The following is a 27,426-nucleotide window of genomic DNA, read 5'->3' on the forward strand; positions in this document are numbered from 1 at the left end:
TTATGATAAATGTAGGGAAAGTCTTAGAAGAAACACTTTTGAAAACGGTCAGTAAATGTTTGTCAGGTCAGTATTTAATGTCATCACGCCCACAAACACACTCACACTCATACACACTACACTTTATAGTTGCACTGTATAATGTTGCGGTACATACAATAACATGTTCAGGTTTCAGAAACGCCCTCTTACACTTTGTGACAGCTACTGTGGCCAGTGGTGAAGGTTTTCAGAGGAGCGGTGCACATTTAATGAAATGACTCGGTTGCAGGCGGTCGTCTCTGTCGAGCCTTTGTGCTACATTCAAGTAATGACCTCACAACATTGACCGTAAGGTGACCTGACAGTGTCTTTTCTGTTTTAACAAGCTTTAAACCTAAAACTGACCGGTTTGTGCATCTACTCAAATAAATCAGATCCTTTTCTAAATAATTTCACAAAAAATAAATAGATGGATGTATAAGGGGTCATTGTTTTACATTTGGGGGCTTAGTTCTGATGCACCGGTTTCCTGCTCCTCAGGAAAACACCACCCCCACATCTCTGCTTCCCTCTGCAGTCACGTTCATGAAAATCCTGTTGGCACCAAGTGAAACGTGTTGAGTTCCCCAGTCTTTTCTCTAATCTGTAATTTTGCTATTACAATGTCATTTGTTTTAAATCAGAAAGTTCTAAATATTTTTTTCCCTCAAGAAAGGGGACGTTTGAATAATTAACTAATTAAACTAATTAATTTAAAATTCCCATCATGCCTAATTATAAATAATCATTTCTGATTGTCTTCGGGCAAAATTAAACTATTCAATAATAATTTCTAAAAGAAGACAGCTCAGCCAAAACAATGGTGAAACTTTCCGACTGTCATTTCTTGCAGACTAATGGAGGCGACGCTACAGATGCGGTGAGGGTGGGCGATGACAGAGAGGAGAGTGTGGTGAGGTGGGTGCAGAGAGTTAATGGGAGCACAGGTCACTGCGTCAGAGCCAGCAGAATGTCCTTCACCAGCATGGTGCCGATCACCATCTTCTCACAGTTGACCGTCAGCTGCGCGGCTCCTTCTTCTCTGGTCACAACGGTGACCAGCACCAGGCTGCCGCTGGTCACCGTCCTGCCGGCGAACCTGTAGACAGGATGATCAGGAGGAGGCACAGGAGGACTGAGGTCAAAGCAGCAAAGGCCAGAAGCAAAGGTGAGAGCACAGAATAAAGGAGGGAGGGAGTCATCAGCAGGTCCGAATACCACAACAGCAACAAAAAGAAGATCCAGCGTCCTCCACATGGGGGCGCCACCTGATGCCTCCGCGGCTTTGCTGCTCATTAGTCTTCATGCACAGCTCCAAACTGACCGCTCACCTGCACTCCTTGTCTGAGCCGCAGGGGACTCTGCTGAGGTTGGCGGCGGCCGTCACCCTCTGCACGATGGTGTGTTCGTTCCGGCAGGTGGCGTCCAGAGTCAGCTTCTCCGTGATCTCGTTCATGCCCATCAGCTGACCTGCAGGAGTGCGAGTGGAACTGGTCAAACTGGGCGGCTGATGATGCCTTTATCAGTGTGGACACTCGTTCCAGTGCTGCTTTACGCATTAAATGACATCAGGGCCTCTAAGACTCGTATGCACAGATGCTGTATATGAACATGCATCTGCTACAGTCCTCCAGGCTGTTGGCGAATCCTTTATACGTCAGTTCTGTGTCCGTTTTCACAGAACGGGACATGTTTCGGCTTTAAAGCCACTGACATTCACAAAGTGGAGACGTTTTGCACCAAAGTTGTTGTTTTCTGGTTGACAGCTTCTCTGCACGTGGACGTGAGCGGCTCCACGTGAGCACGGACTTTGGTGATTTGCAGGTCAAACTTCGTCCAGATCTGTTTGCCGACCTCTGGACTCAATGGAGAGCACAGATACTTTATATGAATCAAGTGTGGAAAAATGACTACAAGCGCAAATATAACATGATGGTAAATAGTGATTAAAAAGCAGAAAATGCCCTGAAAGGAGCCTGGGAACAGGAAGACAAGAAGAACTAACCATTAGAACCATCAAGCGTCTTTTTCATTTACTTACTGCTCCAAGTAAACACAAGGAGCAAATAAATCTGTTCTTTCCTTACTGTAACTACACTCTTTACTCTACGCTGCTTTCATTTGCCTGATGCCTCAGCTGAAAACACAAACAGGAACAGATCTGGGGTCAGTCAACACACAGTCGGTGTTTGTAATGTTGACTTCAAGCCGTTTTGACCTGAAAATCACCCACACAAATCTGCATGAGCAACACTGAACCACTGCCACACGCTCCACACTGGCCTCAGCAGCCTAAAGCTCAGGTAACAGACAGGTGAGCGATGCGGTGCAGGTGATCGGCCCTGAGGCGGACGTGAGCTCGCTTTCGTTCGCACGGTGCTCGGAGGAGAGTGAATCGGGATGAGTGGATGAACATTTCCAGTCATTCCTGGTGTGAGCAGCATCAGCAGCTACAGACGGAGGAGGGGTCAGCAGGTGTTAGAGTTGGGATGGGATGGAGGAGGATGGGGGGGGGGGGGGGGGGGGGGGGGGGGGGTAAAAGGCAGACAGATCTATGAAGCGACTTACCCAGTCTGTGTAATAGCTTCTCTATTGGGGACGTAGGAAGAGGGAGGAACCGGGGAAATGAATCACTGTGGGTTTGTTCTGTGGCTCAGGATGAAACATGAACACCACACTCATGCTGGTGGCGGCAGCTGCTCTAACTGGACTCCAGTGTGTTCACAGTGGCATTCACCGTTAGGAAACGCTCGCGATGTCAATGACGGCGGTGAAGTCACGAAACAGCACCATCATTCACGTTTGTTCTTATTGTAAAAATGACCTGTGTGAAGTTAAGTCTGATCACAGGCGTGTGTTCTATAACAGACACAATCCCAAATCACAGAAACTCGATACGTCCATAAGCAGAGTATGTGATACTGTAGATGTTTGATCACACTTCAACCTCAAAAATGAACTTGTTCAAACCTCATAATTGATCATTTCCCGGCTGCTGTCACACATGAAAAACTCTTCCAACAGAGGAAGTGGGAGTCTGCGTTCACCCGTTTGCATGGACCTGTTTTAACCTGCGAAGGTCGCGTTTCCCTCTGTCGCTCACCTTGCTCCTTTTTGAACTCGTTCTCTGTGAGGAAGACGGGTCTCATCAACTCCCCCACCGGCGGCTGGATCGACACGAAGAACTTCCTGGTCTGAGTGCTGCAGACGGAGAAACGCGCGGAGCAGCAGACGTCAGGCGAGAGTCAGCGGCGCCGCGAAAACAGGCGTGTCTGCAGGAGTCAGTCTCACCACAGCTGGAAGTTGGCCGCTTGCGTGGAGTCGCAGAAGTCGATGCCCATCACGGCGGTGGCCGTCTCACCCGCCGGCAGCAGCTCTGCCCACGGAAGCAGAGGAACCAGAGGAACCAGAGGAACCAGAGGAAGCAGAGGAACCAGAGGAAGCAGAGGAACCAGAGGAACCATAGGAACCAGAGGAACCAGGGGAACCAGAGGAACCAGAGGAACCAGAGGAAGCAGAGGAACCAGAGGAACCAGAGGAAGCAGAGGAACCAGAGGAACCAGAGGAAGCAGAGGAACCAGAGGAACCAGAGGAACCAGAGGAAGCAGAGGAACCAGAGGAACCAGAGGAACCAGAGGAACCAGGGGAACCAGAGGAACCAGAGGAACCAGAGGAAGCAGAGGAACCAGAGGAAGCAGAGGAACCAGAGGAACCAGAGGAAGCAGAGGAACCAGAGGAACCAGGGGAACCAGAGGAACCAGAGGAACCATAGGAACCAGAGGAACCAGGGGAACCAGAGGAACCAGAGGAACCAGAGGAACCAGAGGAAGCAGAGGAACCAGAGGAACCAGAGGAAGCAGAGGAACCAGAGGAACCAGAGGAAGCAGAGGAACCAGAGGAAGCAGAGGAACCAGAGGAACCAGAGGAAGCAGAGGAACCAGGGGAACCAGAGGAACCAGAGGAAGCAGAGGAAGCAGAGGAACCAGAGGAACCAGAGGAACCAGATGAAGCGGGCCAGCAGGCAGCAGAACGCAGCGTGTGCAGCGCAGTCACTCACCGATCTCTGGGAACTCTCGGACCCTCATCCCAGACTGCAGCTTCACGTCCTCCATGTGCAGGCTCTTGGCGTCGGCGCTGGCGTTGTTGGTGAAGTGCATCTGCACCGCCACCATGTTGGCGTCGGGGCTGAACGGCTGGCGGCTGAAGCAGAACTCCACCTGCAGGCCCTCGCCCGTGATGCGGTGCAGCAGCTCGTAGCTCTTCAGCGCGCTGGACGGCGCCATGGTCTGAGGAGGCGCGGACGCGTTAGGGGGCGTTTCGGGTTCCGCTGCCCGTTCCGCCTCGTGGGAGGGGAGAGCGTGACTCACCGCCGGGGCCAGAACCGAGTCGGACAGAGACAACCCCTCCAGGTCCGTCACCAGGCTGCTGGACAGGAAGCTGTTGACGGGGGTGACTTGAGGCGACGGAGTGGGGTCAACTGAGGAGAGAGACGCACGCGAATGTCCCACCTGCCTGTTTCAGCTCAAACACACTTTACTGCTACGGCCCCGAATACATGTAGCGATGCATTGAAAACACTCACAGTCGTCGAGGTCGAGCAGAGAAATTTCTTTCTTCTCTTTTTTGTTTTCCTTCTTCACAGGTTTACAAGGAGGCTTGGATTCAGCTGCCTGGAAAACAATAAAGGCATGAACCTGTCTAAATACTGAGGTTTACTTTATTTAGATTTAGAGAAGAACATGAGCTCATACCTTTTTTTTCTTCTTGACTTCAGCCTCAGACTCGGAGTCTTCAGACTCCGACTCGCTGCTCTCTGACTCGCTCTCGTCCTCTTCATCGGACTCAGACTCGGATTCGCTTTTACTGATTTTACTCTTCCTCGCGTGCTTCCTTTCCTCTTCTTCGCTGCTCTGCTCACTGGAGGTCAAATAGAGGCGGTTTTTAACATTATACGGTCACAGTACATCAAACCAACAAACCTTGATTGTAAAGTTAAAGTTCCTTCTACTATGGTTTTTGGTTCAGTGTCCCTGAATGCACCACGATCAAACACAACCTTTCGCTTTCTTGCACTGGCTTCTTCAGCTCTTTCTTGGTCTTCTTCTTGTCTTTCTGCTCCTCTTCCTCAGACTCGGAGCCTTCCTCGCTCTCCTCGCTCTCTGACCCCGAGGCGCTCACCTCGCTGCCGCTGGCGCTCTCTGAGCCGCTGCCGGAGTCCGACTCTGGAGGGGGAGAGGTTGGAGTGAGGGGGGGGGGGGGGCGGTTGGAAGGCCACGAGTGCAGATCTACTGTGGTGTCACGTGTTATTCTTAGATGTTGTCAGTGAAGCACAGAAGCTGTGGCCGAGGGCCCGACAGAGCGTTACCACTGTCAGCCGACTCCGTGGGCCCAGACTCGCCCTCCGAGTCCGAGTAGAACGGCTTCTCCACCTTCTTCTCCTTCCTCTTCTCTCGGCTGCTGCATTTGGTCCATTCGGGCACCTGGTGGGGGAGCAGAGTTCAGTAAGCAGCCGTTCCGGTGAGCAGGGACCCCCCCCCCTTCAGACAGAAGCAGAGACGTGGGCAGATTACAGTACAGTAGCGTGGCCATGAATGCCTCTGCCTGGGCCTAATGCAGCCTAATGCAGCCAGCCAGCCCTGCTGCAGATCCGCTTTTAGATCCACAGCGAGACAACAGATTCAGTACAGACCAGACTAATGCTTGTATGGAGGGCTATTTTCAGATGTCAGCACCAGGCGATGCCTTCATGACCAGTTGCAGTAATGGTTCTCTTTTATTAAAGGGAGCAGGTCCATTAAGAGAAGTGATGTCTTTGTGGAGTGGGGGAGAGACAAACATTCTTTCTGTGACCAAACTCATTAAGCAGCTAATGAGTTTGGGCATCGCCCCACGTCCGGCTCAAAGAATCACCTCTTTAATGGCAGCGTCTGAGAGGGTGGGTGCTGTGTGTGGAGCTAAGCACAGAACAGCGACTACGTGAGGCAGGGTGTCAGAAAGCACTCGGGTTGTTGCAGCTATGTGGGTTGAGGCTCTAACTGACTCACACTCGTTAATGTTGTGACTCTTTCAAGCAGCGTAAAAACCTGGCGGACGTAGAAAAGAAAAAGATTGGAGGTGGAGATGGAGGTGAGATGGGGAAAAAAGAAGGAGACATTTTCAGAAAAAGGTCAGGAAAGCAAGACAAACGGCCACAGGGAAGGTTCTGGGTCTAAAAAGAAGAAGGTGTGAGACACAGAAAGAAACCCCAAGATTCATCACAGTATATTTAGCACAACGTCTGGATCTATTCTGGTAAAATACACTCAAATAGAACTTAATTATACTGTATATACGTTAATATATACTCAGATAAGCAAAAATAAAAATGTCAACATTCACTATTCACTACAACAAAAGTAAATATGTGACAACACTGTTCATTGGCGTGATGTTGGACTGGATGAGATGAATGCGATGAATGAGTGAGGAGTGAAGGGGAAGCAGTCGTGGAGTCGGGCAGAAAAATGAGGCCACTCACATCACAGTGTCACAAATGTGGGGTGAAGAGGAAGAAATGGTACCGGCCCCTGGTTTAGAGGCGCTTTGCTGCATTACAGATGCTGCTAAATGGAGACTGTGTGGTCTGAGACGCTCTAAACGATGAGTCCAATGGCAAAACGTCATTTAACTTCATCTGACTGTACCCAGCTGCTCTGAGTGAACCCAGATAACAGCCACGCTCTGACACACTGCCTAGTTTCTTCCTGGGCTGCCTGTAGCTTGTGTGTTTAACGCATCACATGTTTAACGCGTTGCATGTTTAACCTGTCGCATGTTTAACCTGTCGCATGTTTAACGCATCACATGTTTAACCTGTTGCATGTTTAACGCATCACATGTTTAACGTGTTGCATGTTTAACCTGTCGCATGTTTAACCTGTCGCATGTTTAACGCATCACATGTTTAACGCGTTGCATGTTTAACGCGTTACATGTTTAATGCGTCGCATGTTTAACGCGTCGCATGTTTAACGTGTTGCATGTTTAACTTGTTGCATGTTTAACGCGTTACATGTTTAACCTGTTGCATGTTTAACGCATCACATGTTTAACGCGTTGCATGTTTAACGCGTCGCATGTTTAACGCGTCGCATGTTTAACGTGTTGCATGTTTAACGCGTCACATGTTTAACGTGTCGCATGTTTAACGTGTTGCATGTTTAACGCATCACATGTTTAACGTGTTGCATGTTTAACGCGTTACATGTTTAATGCGTCACATGTTTAACGCGTCGCATGTTTAACGTGTTGCATGTTCAACTTGTTGCATGTTCAACTTGTTGCATGTTTAACGTGTTGCATGTTTAACGAGTTACATGTTTAATGCGTTGCATGTTTAATGCGTTGCATGTTTAACGTGTTGCATGTTTAACTTGTTGCATGTTTAACGCGTTGCATGTTTAACGCGTTACATGTTTAACCTGTTGCATGTTTAACGCATCACATGTTTAACGCGTTGCATGTTTAACGCGTAGCATGTTTAACGTGTTGCATGTTTAACTTGTTGCATGTTTAACGTGTTGCATGTTTAACGCATCACATGTTTAACGTGTCGCATGTTTAACGTGTTGCATGTTTAACGCATCACATGTTTAACGTGTTGCATGTTTAACTTGTTGCATGTTTAACGCGTTACATGTTTAATGCGTCGCATGTTTAACGCGTCGCATGTTTACGTGTTGCATGTTTAACTTGTTGCATGTTTAACGCGTTGCATGTTTAACGCGTTACATGTTTAACCTGTTGCATGTTTAACTCATCACATGTTTAAAGCGTTGCATGTTTAACGCGTCGCATGTTTAACGTGTTGCATGTTTAACGCATCACATGTTTAACGTGTTGCATGTTTAACGCGTTACATGTTTAATGCGTCGCATGTTTAACGCGTCGCATGTTTACGTGTTGCATGTTTAACTTGTTGCATGTTTAACGCGTCGCATGTTTAACGTGTTGCATGTTTAACTTGTTGCATGTTTAACGCATTGCATGTTTAACGCGTTACATGTTTAATGCGTCGCATGTTTAACGCGTCGCATGTTTAACGTGTTGCATGTTTAACGCAGCACATGTTTAACGTGTCGCATGTTTAACGGGTTGCATGTTTAACGCAGCACATGTTTAACACGTCGCATGTTTAACACGTCGCATGTTTAACCTGTCGCATGTTGAACGCGTCGCATGTTTAACCTGTTGCATGTTTAACTTGTTACATGTTTAACGCGTCGCATGTTTAACACGTCGCATGTTTAACCTGTCGCATGTTTAACGCGTCGCATGTTTAACGTGTTGCATGTTTAACTTGTTGCATGTTTAACGCGTTGCATGTTTAACGCATCACATGTTTAACGTGTTGCATGTTTAACTTGTTGCATGTTTAACGCGTTGCATGTTTAACGCGTTACATGTTTAACCTGTTGCATGTTTAACGCATCACATGTTTAACGCATTGCATGTTTAACGCGTCGCATGTTTAACGCGTCGCATGTTTAACCTGTCCCGTCTAATGGCACATGCTTCGCAGAGCAAAGAGAGCAAAGAGAGAAGGGATCAAGCAAACACCACTGCACTCCCACACTGAGGGACCTCTCGCCAGTCTCCCAGCAGGCCGATCCGTCCCTCGCCGGTGGTTATGACCTCCTCTGTCTGCGGAGACGCACAGCGGGCAAAGGGAGACCTGGTTAGAGACGTCACTGATCGCCCTCCTCCGCTCGGCTTCACTAGGACCTCTCCGGCCTTCGAGCATCCAAAGCTCTACTTCAGGGACCACACTGGTGGTTTTATAACTTCATGCATGGGCTAAAATGCATCTCTTCTGCCCCTTTAAGCAGGAACTGGCTAATGAAATTTTGGAAATGACAGTTTGGACAAGTTCAAACTACTCTCCTGTTTGTGTCAGATGAGCTGGAGAATCAAATCAGAAGCGAATGAATACTTTGGATTATGCTCAACAGCAACGCGCCTTCAGCGTTTCCTCCTGCAGATGTTAATGTTACACAGTTTTCACAAGGTGACTGTCAGTAAATAAGCTTCACTACTGAACAAAATCAAGCCTTTGTGAGTCTTGATTTTGCCCCAACGTGAAAGCACATGGTTGTCAATGAGCCGATGGCACACGGAGTGAATGAGATGGAGAAGAAGAGGAGGAACTTTGATGAGTTGTGACAATGCTCTATCGCTCAGAGCACATTAATACGTTGTCCATCTGTGTAAAAGCAAACATACTGTAAGTACATTTGCTGCACTGCTGCCCACGAGGGCGTAACAAAGTTTAAATCACTTCCCCTCTGCATCACATGTGCTACTGGCTCAAACAGTGGGGAGAAGGAACGAGGGAGCTGCTGCTGAGCAGAGTGCAGCAGAGAGGATTCAAATCCAGCTTCACCAACAGCAAAACAATCCTCTTTTCTCTCTGACTCATCCTCCTCCATGACGTGGAGCGTGGCCAGGCAGCATCCGTTCGGAGGCAAACAGGATGCATGTTACTGATGAGCTGTTAATGCTAATGAGCTGGAAGTGAGTGACAGATGCTGAGTGGAATCAGCGTGATATTGGAGGATGTCAGACTGGATGTGAGGCCCCTCTGAGGCACTGCTCTGGGGCAGGAGCGTCTCTCGCTGCCCTCCTTTCGTGAGTCTCTGTATGTTACTGTTCCCACTGCACGCACAGACTCCTTCACCTCCACGTTGCGCACGGAGGGATCGGGGGCGGCCTCGGGCCAGTCGGGCAACTCCTGGTAGCCCCCGGCCTTAGCGTTCAGCAGGTGGGACAGTGACCCCAACTGGAAATGGTCTCGATCTGCAGACACGCGGGACCAAAGAGGTCAGAACCACAGAACGCGTCTTCCACGGCGTTAGTTAGAATCAAGGGACTTCTGTACCTTTAAACGGAGACTCGAGCACCGGGGCAGGTTTGAGGGCCAGAAACAGTTTCTTAGCGTACTTGCTGAGGGCGCCGCTCTTCTCTGTGGGAACAATGAGCTGGCGGATGAAGCGCGCCCGATCCCGAATGTCGTAGTTCTGGTCGTATTTGGCCAAGTTGAGGACGTACTGCGTCAGCAGCTTCGTCTGAGGAAGAGGAAGCAGCTGCATGTTTGAGCCCGGTTCAGTGCTGGCTGCACAGTGAAACCACAGCAACCTGTTCCCACCTGTTTGGAGTTGGTGAGGTACAGCTTTGCAGCCAGGTTGATTATTTGCAGCTTGACGATGTCCTCTTCGTTAGTGAACGACTTCGCCATCTTTCTCAGGACGTCTGGGGCAATTTTGGGCACGTGCTCACAGTATTCTCCAATCAGCCACAGGATGCTGGCCCGCGCCATGGGCACCTGGGGTCCGACACGTAAATGAGTGCATTGAGTTCCGCTTTCCACTACTATGACAACAAAGAGCGTTCGTCAGACACCAACATCAGATTCACCTGGATGTTGTCTGTCAGTTTCGCCATGTGTTTGATGATGTCACTGTGTTTCTCCGGTTGCATCTGCAGCAGCTTCTTAATAACCACCACAGACTCAGCTACAACCAGTTCTACAAATGACACAAATGAATAAAGGTTAATACAGCATTGACATTTCGACATTTTGACACCCACTTGACATTTTCCCCCTACGTTTCACAGCGGACTCACCGTCTCTGTTGGACAGCAGCTGCACCAGGCCGTTCAGACACGTGTCCCTCACCTCACCGATGTTGGTGGCACAGCGGCCGATGGCCTGGATGGTGGCGGCCACGAAGTCTTTGTCCATGCTTTTAATGTACGTCTGGAACAGAGACATTTACCGAAGCGTTGGTTTCTGCTTGGATGATAACGGAGCATCTTCAGTTCAGTCACTCTACCTGAAACTCCCTGAGGATGGTGGAAATGTTTGTCTCATTGGCCAAATTTGTGAGAACCTCCAACTGCAAAAGACAAACAAAGCATCATTTTATATAAGTCTCACTCCATCTAATACATTTATTCACATATATTCAATAAGAGTGGAGAGGCCGGCAGGTAAAAACAGGTACAAACCTTAAGGACTTTGATCTGGGTGGGATCTGTGGAGCGGATGTAGAAACTCTTCAGGTACGGTTCAAACATCCCCTGGGAGGCGCAAAGACAGGAAGACGTGAACCGGCGGCTCCATTAGTGCTTGATTTCAAGCTGCACACACACACACACACACACACACACACACACACACACACACACACACACACACACTGAGCTGTAGCTCACCCTTCGCTTGATCGTCATGGTAGCCACGTTCTGTAGAACCACATACTGGACTTCACTGGAGGAGGAAAAAGAAGCAGGACGGATTTATGTGTTTGGAGAGAAACATGAACGAAGCTGGACAGACTGTGGACGACGGCTGCTGAATGAGCTGCTGAACGAGCTCATGGAGACGCTGATGAATAGTTCTATAAAATATGAGTAACTGCTGAGTAGAGGCGAGTGTTTTTATGTCAATGCATCGTTATTTGTTTCACACTTCAACGTGTGCAGACAGAATGAAAGAACCCGTTCCTTCTAAACGAGCATTTAGTTACTGGTTCTGAAGAACTGCTCTGTGGTTGGTTTAAGCTGGCGCCGCTGCAACATCATGCAGACAACGCAAGCGTAATGAAGCGCGTGCTACAGTTAATGCTGCTCCGGACGCGTCGGTGGCTCCTGAGTGATGACCCCATTACGGCGTCGGAGCCACAGGGGCGCGTGTTCTGTAACACAGGATTTACAGCCAGCAGGCGCCATCGCTCCTCATGCTTTACGCTCCCTGTTTACCTCAGTGCCGCCTTCGCTCCTCCATTGCCCTTTTTGCCTCAGGGCTGTGGAGATTTGTTTTACTGCCCTCACTTGTTACGTTCTGTTGTCGTGCTGTGCTTCACTCTGCAGAGTTTCACGGTCATTTCACGTTTTTCTCTTCACATTCAGCTTTGACTTGTTTCTTCTTTCCTTTTATAAGTTAAACCCACAAATGCAGCTCTCCTTATTCTGATACTCAGCCCTCAGGCGTCTGGTTCAGTACCACAGTATGATGCATCAACATGAACAGACGACTCACTCACCTGTGGCTCCTCAGGAGACGGACGAGGGCCTTCGCAATCACTCCAACCTCTGCTTTAGGGGCAAGATGGAAATACAGCTGAGCCACAGCCATCACCACCTGGAACAGCGGAGAAGAGTGAAAGGAGTCATCAGCACTCACTATTCCACAAAATGACACTGAGAGTGTTCTGTGCTGAGTCTGGGAAACGCCCGTGAGTCACTGCTGAAACAACCCCCAGAACCGAGGCCTCGCTGCCGCGCCGCACACACGTTTGATTAATTCTGCCGACGTGTTGGATACGCATGAAAAAACAAACTAAAGCTGGAACTGTTTTGCATTTTTGCCACTTTGAGCCAGATGTGAGAAGATCAAAGTGTGTTTACAGCTGCCAACGAGTCATTCAGATTAGGAATTTCTAGATCTTTTCAGGAGTCTATCAGCAAATGGCTCAGAAATCAGATCTGCAGAAAGTAAATACATAGTCTCCCATCTTACAAAACGCAGATTAAAGCAAAGGAAATGCATTGGTGCAAATCAATAAGGCACATAAAAGAAACACATAAGAGTTCATCAGAAAGGGAGTTTAATCTCACAGCGCCCGGAGGCAGAAGCTGAGAAGCCGAGTGCATTTCATCAGATCTCGCGTTGGAACAAAGCAGGTCGCCCAAGGTGAACACAGCTGCACTGATGTGGGGCCGCGCTCTAAGAACTCCCTGTGGGAAACTGGCCCTGCTCTTCTCTCTGAGCGAGAGGTCAACTCTGTTTGGGGGTTTTGCTCAAGGACACTTCAGCAGGATGCATTTGAATGAGCCGAGCCGGCGTCGCACCAGCCTGCTGCTCAACGTACTACAACGCGTGAGGAAACAGTTCTGATCAGTGCCATGGCGACGGAGTCAGAGTCAGAGAGTCAGAGTCAGGGAGTCAGAGTCAGAGTCAGAGTCAGGGAAGCTGGGAAGCTGCTGGTCCTACCGCTGCGTTGCGGCTCTGCAGGAGCGGCTTGGTGTTCCTGAGCAGCAGCCGGTGGTCCGGGTCCATCACGTAGGGTTTCCTCTTGGCCATGGCAGCAGTCTCGGCTTTCTTCTCCTTTTCCTCCTCGTCCTCGTCCTCCTCGTCATCGGAGCCGTAGAACGTCTTCTCGCCGCTGCCCCCCTCCTCCAGCAGAGACTCCTGCGGAGACGCCGAGAGTCGGGTGAGAAACAAATACAGCTGCTAGAACCAGCGGGTCAGGCCAGCGTTCAGACGCTCACGTTGATGTTGGGGTTGAGGAACTGGGTCCTGGCGTAGCGCGTCAGCATGTTGATGATGACCACCTGCCCCCACTCCTCCACGTCAATCAGCAGGTTACACAGCTTCCGGTAGTTCTTATGGATCAGGTCGATGCGCTCCGGACACACCTCCTCAAACGCCATGACAACGCTTCCTGCCACCAGCTGCAGCACATCAGCCGTGGTTGTTAGGACTCTGCTCAGGAAACACTGGTCACACCGTCTACAACCACGCCCAGCGGGACCAGGGAGCATTAAAAGGCTTCCTGCTGGCTTTGCTGTGGTTTCAGTTCAATTAAAGCAGCTCATGCAAAAAGTGTACGTAAGATGCAGAGAGACACTGGTTAAACAAATGATAAGCTTTGAAACAAGTGGCGCGATGAATGCAATCTGCTGCGCTCAGAAGCTCTTCATTTTCCACGCTATCTGCTTTTCAACCTTGTGTTTGCAGCCAAATGGAATCGGATGAATAAAACATTGGTATCAACTAAGCCAACAGAATTAAAACCCACTGTGGTTTTGTCAGCAAGGAGTTTCTCTATGACTTCAATGAGCTGGTCCTTCTGTTCTGGATCCAAACTGAGGACACAGAGAGAAAAATACTCAAACTCATGAACAAACACCATGAGGTAGAGAGAAACTCAGTGAGTCAAACCCAGTGAGTCAAACCCAGTGAGTCAAACCCAGTGAGTCGTTGAGCGAGTCAGGGCTGCTCACCTGTACAGTTTGGGAATGGCGTGCGCCGCCGTCTTCCTGACGTACGGCGACATGTCCGACGCAGCTTCTTTAATGGCCAACATCATAATCGGAACGATAATAGTGACTCGGATGCTGGAGAGGACGCGCAGAGCGCTGGCTCTGATCAGCTGGTTCGGGTCCTGCAAAACCGCAGAGGAAGAAATCAGCGAGCAATATTTCTGTCACTGGTTGACAATGTACATTTAGCAGGTTTATTTAAGAGTTATTAAGAGACTGCAGCGGCACCAGGCTGCACTTAGTCATAGCTGCGCTTTCAGGCAACGCTGCTGAGATTGGTTGGTCATAAATCATGTGTGCTCTCTGAGGTCTGCACCATATTCCTAACCCTCCTATAGTATAGTCACAGAGATATTTTATTTAACTTATGGCATAAATGCCATATAATGCCAGATATCACACAAAATTTGACTTTAAGATATATTTCAATGGACAGTGAACAACTTTGAAATCATAGTGAAGCTACAGAATAATTATAGAATTGATAGTTTGATATTTTTTGTTAGGGTTCATCCTCTGGAAACCAGGAACACGTGTAATATAATGGTAAAACAGAGAGGAACAACAACTGCTGTACCTTTAAGCCTCGTTGAAACGTGGAAATTGAGAGCAGAGCTAAATCCTGCTGCTCCTCAGCATAACGCACCAAGTAAACATAGACCAGCTTCTTCACCTGCAGGCGAGGGAAGCAGACACATTAAGAAAAGCACATTAAATCTAAATTCTGCATAATAGTGCAATTATTTCCACAGCGATAAAAAATAAGTGACGCGATAAAGCAAAGTGATAAAAAAGACAAGTTGAAAAAGGAGAAGTGGAAATTCCAATTTAGTTCAGGTGAGATAAAGCTAAAGCTCCTGTGCTGAGATAAGAACTCAAAACAAACAGAAGATGTATAAAAAATAATACATAAACAATACATTAGCATAAGCAGAAGGTCAAGCAGAGCTTCTCAATACAAACCTCGATGTTTTTACAGGCCACGTTTTTCACCACAGCGGGGAAGAGATCGGAGGCGTTTTTACCGCGAGCGATCATCTGCAGCAGAACAGGGACGAAACACCCAGAGGTTTACACAAGGTGACATTCACAAGAGCTGCAAACATCTGGAGTAGAATGTGCTACTTTTCCTATTATCTCAGTCCCTTCGGATAATGAATGAAGGGGATCTGACAGACTATGAATATCCGGCGTCTCCTCTGACGCTGCCTTCGTCTCACAGCTTTGGGATCTGAGCACACTTCCAGTTGGATGAGGAGTCAGTGAATGGTTTTACAGAGACGCTTCTCGTACTCACGGCTACGATGCGCTTCATCGCCTCCAGCTTCAGCGAGTCTTTGTTGCTGTCCAGCATCTCCTTCAAGTCGTCGTGCCTGGAAAGAAAAAGCATTCAGACTCATCTCAGCAGCGTTTGACGCCGGCCACGAAGCGCTCAGTGAGAAGCCGCGAACACGGGACGTGGAGCCGCTTTTTTCCATTTAACGCTCACGTCTCCAGGTCTGCAAGTGTGAAATGCTTCTCTTTGATGTGGAGACGCCAGAGTGCAAAGTCTGGAAGCTTGGAAACTGCAGCAAATGAAAGCGACACAGTCCCCAAAACACGTTGACTCCTCACAGAAAGATTCTATTTAGATAAACTGAGGTCAACATACATTTATGAGCATCTCAAAAATCAGGAGAGTTTAATAAAGCAGAATGTAGGACGTGTAACTCGTGCAGTCACACCTGGTGGTGACATCAGTATGTGAGCTGCCTCCTGCATGCGCGGCATTGCGGCCTGTTTATACGTCGCTCTGCAGCCATGTTGCTTCACTCCAATCGGTCACATCACACCACGTTTGTCTCAGTACGTCTACGCTGACAACACGCTGCTGACAGATTCCACCAAGAACGCCAGGAGGCACCACAAGAGGCTGGAGCGAGGTGGCAGTCAGCGAGATGCCGACACATGACACCAGACAGGAAAAGCAGCAATTCACTCACACTTTGCCTTTTCTTTAAATCCACAGGAAAGAATGCAGCTTAGACTTTCAGATTTTCGACTTCCTGTCAACTCTTATTTTGGTAATCCCACTTCTGGCTCAGTCACGTCTGCTTCTGTCAGCTTTACTAATGGTGGTCAGTTTCACCTGCACCTCTTCCCGTCTTTAAACACAGGTCCCTGCATTCATACACATCATCTGCCTTTAAATGCAGCCGCCAGCCAGAATTCTGTGTTTGTGAATTGTGGCGCAAACCACCCAGCAGCTGTAAGTGAGACTATGATTTCTGTTGTTTGTTTAAGCCTTGAATTCATGTTTTTGCACGAGTGGGGTTCGGCTGCTGGTGGGTGGGGTGATTGAATGGATACAGAATAACACGTTTCCTCCAAGTAGTTTCCAAGGCAACAGTGAAATGAAGTTAAGTGACTTCTTGGCTTTGGGAGCTTTGTTGAATCTGACTTGAGTCCGTCCCTGAGGAGCTGATGTGTATCTTTGCATAAACATTATTCATCTAGAAGCACGAAGAAGGTGTGTGTCTATACATTATCCTGCGTTGGCTGTGACAGCGAAGAAGCAAGGACACGCTTTCGTCTCCCAGCATAAACGTGTTAATAACATTGTTCGCTCGGTTACGCGCTTCAAAAGCGAAATTCATCAAAGAGTGTCAAATCGGAGCTGACAGTATCTATAAAACACAGTTTGTGGGTGATTATTTTGGGACCTGAGCAGTGACGTAACGCTGGGTCCTTGGTTACAAATACGCGGCCGTGTCCCAGAATAAAATGAAAAAGTGTAACGAGACGCTGCCTAAAGCTCTGAAAAGTCAGACATGACGACGAGGAGCAGAAATGCAGACTTCACGGCCCCATGGTTCACATCTTCCTGTGAGGCTGTGATGATGGGTCGCATATATTACACTGATGTCATGATGGCACACAGAAACAACCGTGCGACTCGTCATCTGGGCAGCATCAACATCAGAGCCAAACATCAGAGTCCAACCAGCAGCCGTCACATTCAGAAGATCAGCAAACTGTGCTAAACGCTGGACAGACGCCTCCATAAAGAACAGGCGCAACAGAAACACCCACTTTTATCAGCAGGAGGAGGTTTAATGTGACTAACACTGAATGGCACAACCACGTTTCTTAGTCAGACACAACGGAGGCGCCTCAGCTGTGAGTGGAAGGGAACCGAGGGCAGAACATGGAAAACTGGTGAATACTCAGCCTCTTTATGTTTGTTAAGTGGACGTGAGAGAGATAAATAAAAGTACGACAAGAAAAGACGCCAAACTCTCTGGCAGCGACTGCTTTTACCACGAGTCATGATTAGGTGTGAGAGCGTGTGGACTCCTGTGTGGAAGAAGCTCGGGTCCAAAGCGACCGGCTCCACAGTAAACCTACACCCGCGCCGGCTCCGGTTTCCGTCCCGCTGAACAACAGCTGAATTCACAAACAGCTCTGAATAATTGAACCGGCTGTGGTACGACAGGGGCCGGCGGCGGTCAAGTTACCGGCGAGCAGCGCGTGGTGCACGGCCGCAGGAGCGCCACGGAGCTGTGGCTGCGTCTTTGCTGGAATCGGGGACAGGAGGAACGCTGCTTGCATTTCTAAGCGGCTGTTTTACATAATTCTTTCAGCAGAGATTTTGAAAGTCTTATGTTTTTTCCTCTGGGACAGATGGAAAATATCTCCTCAAAGCCACTGTAGCTTCTGACGATTAGAAGAGCCTAGTTTTTAGACAAACACATGATGCAGATCCATTTGTTTGCTCTGCGACACGTATGAAACGCTAAAGGCCAAGTTCTAGTTCCAAACGAATGTTTGCAGAACCTGCTGCTGCCACTGACCGGGTCCGAAGCTGGAGCTGCGTTACTTTGCACAGAGCTGCAAACTAATGGAAATACAGCGGTTGTCTGACACCTAATTGAAGGAAATGTGTGTTTTCTACACACATCTAAAGACTAAACAGTCTAATTTGTGAAAATCTAATTAGATTCTGATCAGTAATGGTCTTCAACCCGAACGCTACTTGTCTCCTGTATCTAAGTTGTGAGCAGTTCCTGCAAAGTGTCTGAAGCCCAAAGACACTAAACCACACTTTCCACTGATACTGAGCTTTCCTCATAATCGATCTCCTCAACAAAAGCAGAGGGTCGCCCATTTCGTACCGCAAAGGCTGACTTTGGAAGCTGCCGCCGCCTTCGTCCAGCGGTCCCCGCTCCTCTTGGTCTCCCCCTCCGCCCCCCCCTCCCCCTCCGCCCGAGCCCCCGGAGCGGAGGTGGCGCAGCTCGTCGGGCTGCAGGGCGCTGTACCAGGCCTGCTGCCCGCCGTCGGGGGTCAGCACCGGGCTCTTGTCCTCCTCCTGGCCCTGGACCTGGCTCTGCACCGTCTTCACCATGTTCACAGCGTTCACCGGCAGCTGCAGAAGCTTTTGCATAGTGGTCATGATTGAAGCTCGGGCGAACGCAGCCGGGAGACTCCTGAGCGGCTGAAGCGGACGCAGAAATGAAATTCCCTCAGATTGTGGTCCTCGTAGAGTTGGTTCCGAGCAGCTCGGCAGCAGCTCCACTTAGACTCGGTGCTATAAATACTCCCTCCCTCTGAGCTTCGCTTCATCCAACGTGGGCATTTCCTGCCGTAACGGCGCAACGCGAAGCCTCCAGCGCCCGTCTGCAGACTCGACCGCGGCGGACGCTTCGCTCCGGAGCCGTGTGGGTTTCTCCTCCCGCTGCCGCTGAGTCCGGTGGAGCAGCACGCGGCGGCTGCTCAGTAAATGGATGCTCGGCAGAGAGGGGCGCGGAGTCTATTCACCGTGAAGCCGCTCCTCCTGCAGCTCATGTGGCTCCTGTTGCTGCAGCCTCCCTCTGCCTGTGTGTGTGTGTGTGTGTGTGTGTGTGTGTGTGTGTACACAGCCACGTACACACAGACCCAGGCTCTCCAACAATGACACAGCTCTCCCATTTTGTGCCACGCTATCGCTGCTTTGCTCGTCATCGCCGTCGGTGAATATCACTTGCTTGATTCATGTTAATTCATACTCTCAGCTTCCCGTGTCGGCCAAGAAACCTTAGCTGATACCAAACAGATGCTGTTAAATATTCTTGCTCCTCTTGCTCATTATGTTTAAAATTTCCCCTGGCTAATTCATTTTTAATATTCAGTGTGGTGCCTTTTCTTCTCGCCTTCCATGACTCAGCTTTCTTGGCGGTGTCGTGATGAGGACATTTCTCTCTCTCTCTCTCTCTCTCGCTCTTTCTTTCTCTCTCTCTCTCTCTCTCTCTCTCTCTCTCTCTCTCTCTCGTCTCCTACTCGTTTCTTTTTGGCTCCAACCGAAATAACTGCTTTGGAGCACAGTTCACATTCACATCTCCTGTGATCTGTAACAGCTCACTCAGGATTTGGTGACATTTGCTAAAGTCTAATAAGATTTTTAACCCACCATGTCACCAGGAAATATAGCCCCAAGCTCATTCTCAGTGAAATACTGAGAATGAAATATTGGACATGGAGCGTTTTAGGATGCTATAAAATTTTAAAACTGCAAATTATCTTTCTATAAAAACACACATAATAAACTTCATACAGCATAAAAATAAAAAACAGTCATGTTTCAAAATGTCAAACAAAGACACAGTTCTGTGAATCGTTCTGACTACAAACGACCACCTGCTGTGATCTGGATTTAAAATGTCTCAGTTTTATGCCTAAACTTTCTGGGTGCAGCGCAGCGGTATTGAACCCTCAGCTTAAAGAGACGGGGCGTCTCAAAAGGAATATATGAAGGCTTCCATGAATTAGTAAACTCAGACGATGTGTCATGAGGATGGATAATTCATATTCACCCACGACTGGGACCATAATGGAACCAGGACTTTCAGCTTTGCTCATTTGTCTTCTTGCTTGGAGTTGAAATGAAAAGACTTGTTTCTTTCTGTCACAAATTGGAAGTGGAAACTGGAAACTGGCTGGTTTCCAGTACTATTTCATTTAACACTTGTTTTAACTTGAGCTGCAGTTTCTACAGTCTTCTTCACATCGGTTTGTTCTTATGTCTCTCGTATTTTTAAAATCTATCTAAAATTTAATATTTACTCAAACTGAAGTTGACCTTCAGTTTCACCCTGCACCTTAAGCTATACTTAATCTATTCTGACTTTTTACTCTACTGATTAAACATTACAGTACATTATATTGCCCACAAGCACGTACACTTTACTATAATAATAATAATAATAGCTATTGTTTGTTTAATTATAGTCTTAATACCTTTAATACCTCTTTAATAGGATCATTAAAGAGATTCTTAATTTTCCATGGTGAACTTTGATATAAACTTTCTCTTTAAATTCTTTTGTGCATCAGTGGATGCACCAAAAACATCAGGTGGATGCAAAGTAAACACTTTTTAAAGGAGAAGCAAAGGTGTAATGGCAGCAACACAGAGTCTGAAGCAACATCTCACATCTGCCTCGTTTCCAAGGAGACGGCAGCGGAGGCTGGTTCACTGCTTTCACAGTCGTGTTTACAGACAAACTGGTTCATGTGCTTCACTTAGCAGACGTCACCTTGTGTAAACACACGCAAAACAATCAGCGAATGCTGCGTTTAACCACAAGCAGTAGAATATTAATGACTAATGTTTGGCAAATGGTGTCAGGGCAAAACCGTCACCTGCTGCTCCACGGGTCACGGTTCACAAACCGGACCATCTGTGAACATTGGGCTCCATCTGCTGGTAAATCACGGAGAAGCTTCCATTCTTTAAAACAGCTGGTGATGCTGATGCTTGACCCAGTAATTATCAGCAGCAGCAGTGATGCAACTCTCACTATTACTACAGGCTTCCAGGCTGAGGTTTACTGACAGCTGGTGTAAAACCAGACATGCAAGATGAAAAGTACATCACAAAGACGGTCATTTCCACACCATCAATCCACAACACACGTGTGTAGATATACTGTGTATATATAAGAATTATGGGATTTTGACTGTACTGATATTAAAATATGAAACAATGATGTTATGTCTCAACCTTCACTGTGTGTTTGTTTAGTTACACTACTCTCACCCTATTTGCATAAACAACAGACAACAATGGCAAATTTATATGCAGCCATTCTGACATTACTCCAGATAGAAAACTGTAATAAGTTTGTTCCACCCTGATGGAAACATGTTTTTGAATTCACCTGCTCCTGATGACGTTTCAGGGCTGTTACCTTGCAATAAGCTCACACACACGCGGCCTGTTCGTTCTTATATTTTCACGCATTAATTAACTAGTGCTCCCAGCCCAGTCCATTTGAGCTGAGAGCAGGGTTCGGCCCGTCTAACCGCAGCGCCGCGCGTGACGCCGGCGCTGCTGTCGCTCCGCGCGCTGTCCAGCAGGGGTGGTGCTGAAACGCTGGCGCCGCCGAGGCCTGGCGTCGCCTCCACCGAGCCTTGGGCCGCTTAGCGGGTGAATGTGGCGTCAGTGCGTCCGGAACACGCGCGCCACAGTCCCCTTTCACTTGAACACAGGCAGAGCGTGCGTGTGTCGACGGCAACAGCGGAACATCGTCGGACGCAACGGGCTCAAATCACGGAGAGGCGAGCGGAGACGCGGACGCCGATTGCAGCTACGGGCCTGATCCTAATAAACAAAGTGCGGTCTAGTGGTTTTTATCAGCACTGCTAAATAAACTACACACGCGGCATCCGCTAACATGAATCCAGATGCGGTATTTCGCCGGACAGTAGCGCTCCCTCGCTTCAGCTGGACCGGCAAACCCGTCCAGCACCGTGAGACAACCGCAAACAGCGGCGGAGGCAGGTGCCCCGTACCTTTTGTAGTCGGAGGAGAAAATCCCCCCGCTCGCCGGGTCGTGACCATATTCCGGCTCCCCGACACTGGACGAGCCCCCCTTCTCGTCGTTGAAAGCGGAGCTGGCGGACATGGCCGTGGTTTGCGTTCTTGTTTTCGCCGAGCAGCGATGGAGATTTAGTGCAGCGGGATGTACGGTTCTTAAAGGCGCACGGACTCAGCCTGGATTCGTGGGACGCCCGGTGGAGGGGGTGGGGGGATTGTGGGTGGGGGGTCCTGGTCATGTGACTGCTACAGGCCTGGAAACCGGAAGTGTTTGATGATGGTTTCCTGACAAACTGTAATAAATCCTGAGTTTCATTTAGAAATACACCATTGTAAATAGCTTTATTGTGTGAGTTTGTTTGCAAAACATAGGTTGTACTCAGTTTTTTAAAAACCATTGGTTATAGCTAAAATAAAAAGAAGCAGAGGAAGAAGACATTTTTTCTTAACTGACAGGGCACAAGGGTTGCTATGGTTACTAGCTCATCAAGCTAGCTTGTTAAACGGGCCACCTAAAATCAGAAAAGAAAAAAAACTTCAGGGTGTTTAGATAGAAAAAAGGAAGAAAACTAAATTTGTGCCTAACTTGTAAGTTTTAATATTTATCACAACTTATATTACCCAGTAACATTATTAGCCATGATCATAAAGCTAGCCACCGTTAAATAGGCTAACTTATTTTAGCTAGCCTAACAGTAATTTTGTTTCCTGGTCGATTAGTAGGGAAGGATCAGAACTGCATCAAGCCAGCAACATAAAAAGTCCCATGTTATTCATTGGAAGCAGCCGCAGCAAACGCTCCAGTCTGGACGGAAGTGATGGTACCGACCAACCCTCCAGAACCCCTCGGGTACTGAACATCCTGTAGTATTTAAAGATGTTTTGTTTCCAGTAAAATGACATAACAACAAAACACAAAGCAATAGTTTTCCACTTTTGCAACAGAAGCTTTATTTTACATATATATATATATATATATATATATATATATATATATATATATATATATATATATATATATAATTGTTTATTCCAATATCCAATAGAATAGGTTGAACTCCCCATTGAACTCCCATGTTGTTCCCGTCCTCACAGGTGTTGGACAGTGATGGCAAAGATGTGACTCCTCTGTCTCTGCATCAAGCAGAGTCAGGAGAAACGCAGGCGAAACCAAGCAAACTGTTTATGGAGGAAGTCCTCTCCAGTTCTGGCTCAGAAAGCTCCAGGTACCAGTAGGAACTACAGTAGGAACCACTTCACTGATTGAGCTTCCCGTGTAGAGGTGTAATTATGATGATGCACCCAGAGTCAGTAACGACATTGTTTTGCAGCTCATTGTTTTGCAGTCGATTTTCCACACTGTCTTTTGAAACATCACTGACTTCAGCAACTGAGACTTCTTCACCACTCACTTCACTGCCTCAACCCCCAACTCCACATGGTGACTAATTTATTAAACCTGTGTGGTTCATCCTTGTTATCTATTCATGGATGCTGTCAAAGTGAGAACGTGTACAGTGTTAAAGCTTTAGCAGCATCTAGTGGTGAGATTCAAGAAAAACACAAATGTTAAAATTCTGCAGTCCGGGTTTGTCTGGTTTGTGCTGAACATCTCAGGCTCAGTGAAGTAGAGACCCTTTATGGGCACACGCTAAGGGCAACATACAGAGTTATATTTATACTGCTGTTTTGTCAGAGGTCCCGAGGGAACCAGATACTGTGACAGAGGAGATCTTGGATGAGGTAGTAGACATCTGCCTGACTGAGACAGACAGCGTTTCATTGCTAGACATTCCCAGCACTTTAGTGTCGGAGGATTCTGATGATGCTGAAACAGTTAGGTGAGTAGTTTGGTCAGCTCAGGAGGCTCTGAGCTGTTTGTCTTAGGCTCTATGGAGAAAGGTTTTAGGCTGTAACGTGATGTGGCCATTTTTACATTGCTTGTGCAGAAAGACAAACATTCAGTACACTGAGCTTTGCAAGAGGCGTCTGTGCAGCGATAAGTTTGTAGCACATGCGGCGCAGACATTTTGGGGAGCACCTAAAGACAAAGAGGTCCAGTGTGACAACATTGTGATGGTAGATGAAGGTAAGGCTGTATTTCTGTTTCTGTGTGTTCGTAGCAGCAGTATGGAGAGTTGATGTATCAATGCAGGTTTACAGATTTTGTCTGACAATGAAACCTCAATAATTAGGTCATTAGGAAATAAATTCAGTAGATGTACACATAGCAGCCATTCTTCCTGTCATGTCTACAGGAACAGTTGCTAAGGTCTGGGACATCTGGGACTCTTTTCATAACCAACATGAAAGCCCAGCCAGTGTAGAGGCCAACTATCTACTACCAAGTACTGTGGACACCATCAAAGGTCCAGAGGAGGATGGAGAGAGAAGTGACTGCCACTCATTTAGCTCAGGTGACGACACCTGCTGCTGTTAATGTTACGTTCTGTTTGTGTAATAACTGCCTTATTCGTTATTCGGTGCTAAACCAGATCCACAGCGGGTTTTGCTGTCAAAATCACTCCTATCCAGCCTCGTGATAATGGAGCGGAGCATTCTGACAAACATCATTCATCCTAAGCTGGCTGCTTATAAAGGCTTGCCCATACTGAAAGGTAATGACTGATCGTTAATTATCGCTGCTTTCTCGCTATGGGGTGTAATCATCATAATGTGTTAGACCCTGACAGTGTGCCAGAAGATGAGCAAGGCAGCCAGGAGGCTGAGGACCGCCCTCTGACCCCAACACTGGAACCTCTCTGGGATTTCAGGTGTGAGATCACCAACGAATGCAGCGTTACCAGCATGGTGTGGAACAGGAAGAACCCGGTAATACGGGCAAAAGCCCACCCTTCATAAGCAGATCCATACAAACGTAAATAACTGATAACTCTTCTTTGTGTCCGCACTTCGTGAAGCCTCGTTCGCTGCCATCTGCAAGATAGCACAAAGGCAAATTAATGATTACCAAAAGAGCTAAAATTGAGCTTTTAAGCGAAGGCAGGAAAACATTTACTTTTTAATGGTATTAATAGTTGCCCTGCGATGGAATGACGACCTGTCCAGGGTGTAGCCTGCCATCGTCCATAGATAGCTGTGATTCAGTCCTCCACGACCCGCATGGGACTAAGCGATAGAAAATGGATGGTTGGATGGTATTAATAATTGTTGTTTCAAAGCATATAGCTGCTCATTGAAGGTGTAATCGTTGTGCTTTGGTCTCTCTGTAAGGATCTTGTGGCTGTGAGCTATGGTGACCTTGACTCCACAAAACACAGGCCAACTTTCATCTGCTGTTGGTCCCTAAAAAACCCCATGGTCTGTTTCTTTATTTCGTCCTCTATTTGTTTTCAGTTTTCACACATGCATACTTCCCCAACACTGAATATCCAATGTTAAATATTTATTTTGAAATGCCCGTTCCCAGGACACAAAGTGTCAGATTGTTCTGTACTGATTCTTCTCTATGTCAATTTGTGTTGGGAGTCACAAAGTGTTTTCCTTCCAGTGGCCAGAGCGCGTCTTCCAGTGTCACAGCTGTGTGACATCCCTGGATTTCTCAGCCAACCGTCCCAGTCAGCTGGCTGTGGGGATGTTGGACGGCACCGTGGCCGTTTATGATGTCCGACGCCCCGACAGCGAGGCGTGTGTGGCCAGCAGCAGGTGACGACTGCGAACCTGCACTCTCACGCCTCACACTGAACGCTAAATCTGTCCAAGCCACCGTCTGTTTTGCTTTTCTGATACCTTTGTTCCAGCAACTGTTTAAATAGGCCTCTGCATCCAGTCTGGCAAGTCATCTGGACAAAGGCAGAGATGAGGTTAACAGGAAGGGAGAGGGAGGAAGCCCTGGTGTCTGTGTCAGAGGATGGCAGGGTCATTAGGTGGGCCTTCTCCAGCAGCGGTCTAGACAACATAGGTACTGAAGAGAGTAATGACAGATGAGCAAATACTATCTGATCGGTGCTCTAACACAATAATCCTATTTGTGTCTCAGACCTGATGAACTTAGGAAGGCTGAAAGTGAACATGAGCAGTGATGTTTTTTCAGCAGTGACTCCAGGTTTCTGCATTGACTTCCATCCAAAAGTAAGTTGGCCTTGGTTTTCATGAAGTGCAGTGAGGCCTTAAGCCGAAGGGTTTTTTACGCAGCTATGAAGCTTTTCCTTCAGCCACACTGCCAGTATTCATAGGGGACAAACTGAGATGTGTGCTCTCTTTCATTGACTTCATAACGACGTACCTGTGGATAATGTTTGATCCTGTAGAATTACGGTATCTACCTGATTGGCACAGGAAGTGGCCTCATCTACACGTGTTCCGTGTTCAACTCCAAACATTGCCTGGAGATGTACCAGGCGCACACTGTAAGTCCATGAACGCTGACGTAGTGATATTTGAAACGTGTCTTCTCACCTACAGTATGTCTGCATGTTAATGTCATGCATGCGAAGCCTGTTTTTCATAACAGATTATTTTATCTATGATTATGATCAAAATAAATGATGTGATCTAATAAATGATTGCATTAGCACTGGCAGTGTTTTCACTATATTACACCTTGTTGTTCTTCAGTCCCCTGTGAACCACATTGAATGGTCTCCATTCAGTCCTGACCTCTTCTTATGCTGCTCCGCTGACTGGAGCATTCAGCTGTGGAAGCGGGGACACTTCGCCCCAATGCTGAGCTTCACATCCACCCAGAGAGTGGTGCACACTGCTAAGTGGTCCCCAGACTGGCCCACAGTGTTCGCAGCCATAAATGAGCAACAGCTGGAGATCTGGAACCTGGCTTCAGACGTGTGAGTCAGAATGAATGAGAAAGACTATTTAGATGTTCCAGAAATAACCAAAAGCTCCCAACATATAAACTTCTGCCTTTAGCCTGACCCCAACAATTGTGCACTATAACACACCTGGAGCTGCTATGACGGAGCTGCTGTTCGCCCCGGGGACAGACTGTGCCCTGGTGGGGGGCAGTGATGGGCAAGTGACTGTCTACAACATCAAGAACCTCAATGTGGGACAAAAGAATCAGGTAGAACTCTGGGGTGTTGAGCCAATTGTACTGTAGCACATCTGTAAAACAACAAAACAAGCTTTACTGATTATTCAGTCATTTCATTTATAATTCACATATAGTGGAATGAGTCAGTACAGAATGTAAACTAAGACGTACTGCATGCAGGTCAAGCTGTTCCTCTTTGTTTCAGGTGGATGGTCTAGAGGACGTCATTAGGTCCAGGCTTGTGGTTTGTAGCTCTACACAGGGTGAGCTTCAGACGGACTCTCATCACATTTAAGCTTGTGATAAGACGTAAAAACACAGAGACACTATTCTTCACCATTGGGTTTGTTCTATAATATTGTAGTCAAATAAAAAAACAAAAACTGGTGTTCAGTCATTGTTTCTTCACCTGTCATACAGTAAGTAGCATAACCTACAGTACAAGCAGAAGCTACAGGATGAGGAATAAGCGAAG

The 27,426-nt window shown here is 47.7% G+C and overlaps 2 protein-coding genes across 15 annotated transcripts; one reads left to right on the plus strand and one right to left on the minus strand.

Annotated features, from left to right (window-relative positions):
* Positions 1–52: 52 nt before the first annotated feature.
* Positions 53–22,155, minus strand: LOC114857189 (AP-3 complex subunit beta-2). 11 transcript variants are annotated; one of them, XM_041071168.2, is made up of 28 exons: positions 21,916–22,155; positions 15,404–15,479; positions 15,070–15,144; positions 14,684–14,779; positions 14,068–14,228; positions 13,863–13,929; positions 13,333–13,515; positions 13,055–13,252; positions 12,105–12,202; positions 11,275–11,329; positions 11,068–11,139; positions 10,893–10,955; positions 10,684–10,816; positions 10,474–10,583; positions 10,205–10,381; positions 9,938–10,124; positions 9,737–9,855; positions 8,644–8,703; positions 5,387–5,501; positions 5,078–5,243; positions 4,773–4,938; positions 4,604–4,691; positions 4,389–4,498; positions 4,079–4,307; positions 3,313–3,397; positions 3,125–3,222; positions 1,353–1,491; positions 53–1,120 (listed from the first exon to the last, which is right to left on the minus strand). In XM_041071168.2, exons 1-28 carry the CDS (start codon positions 22,026–22,028, stop codon positions 970–972), a joined length of 3,390 nt encoding a protein of 1,129 aa, XP_040927102.1. In that variant the 5' UTR covers positions 22,029–22,155; the 3' UTR covers positions 53–969. The 11 variants fall into 11 exon arrangements, with proteins under 11 accessions (XP_040927102.1, XP_055365879.1, XP_055365876.1 ...); XM_055509904.1 differs by lacking the exon at positions 8,644–8,703 and adding an exon at positions 6,066–6,104 and having other exon boundaries at positions 53–1,156; positions 9,725–9,855; XM_055509901.1 differs by lacking the exons at positions 8,644–8,703; positions 21,916–22,155 and adding exons at positions 6,066–6,104; positions 18,261–18,340 and having other exon boundaries at positions 53–1,156.
* On the plus strand, positions 21,472–27,338 carry LOC114857192 (dynein axonemal intermediate chain 4-like). 4 transcript variants are annotated; one of them, XM_029153421.3, is made up of 17 exons: positions 21,472–21,736; positions 22,661–22,790; positions 23,036–23,166; positions 23,272–23,381; positions 23,637–23,781; positions 23,890–24,029; positions 24,199–24,357; positions 24,436–24,558; positions 24,624–24,772; positions 25,175–25,261; positions 25,452–25,606; positions 25,702–25,862; positions 25,941–26,032; positions 26,212–26,310; positions 26,519–26,745; positions 26,828–26,981; positions 27,157–27,338. In XM_029153421.3, the coding sequence occupies exons 2-17, from the start codon at positions 22,707–22,709 to the stop codon at positions 27,244–27,246; spliced, it is 2,106 nt and encodes a 701-aa protein (XP_029009254.1). In that variant the 5' UTR covers positions 21,472–21,736; positions 22,661–22,706; the 3' UTR covers positions 27,247–27,338. The 4 variants fall into 4 exon arrangements, with proteins under 4 accessions (XP_029009254.1, XP_029009255.1, XP_029009253.1 ...); XM_029153422.3 differs by lacking the exon at positions 21,472–21,736 and adding an exon at positions 22,213–22,528 and having other exon boundaries at positions 24,199–24,333; XM_029153420.3 differs by lacking the exon at positions 21,472–21,736 and adding an exon at positions 22,214–22,528 and having other exon boundaries at positions 22,664–22,790.
* Positions 27,339–27,426: the final 88 nt, after the last annotated feature.

The sequence above is a fragment of the Betta splendens genome, chromosome 6 (genome assembly GCF_900634795.4).
Source record: "Betta splendens chromosome 6, fBetSpl5.4, whole genome shotgun sequence".
Lineage (NCBI taxonomy): Eukaryota > Metazoa > Chordata > Actinopteri > Anabantiformes > Osphronemidae > Betta > Betta splendens.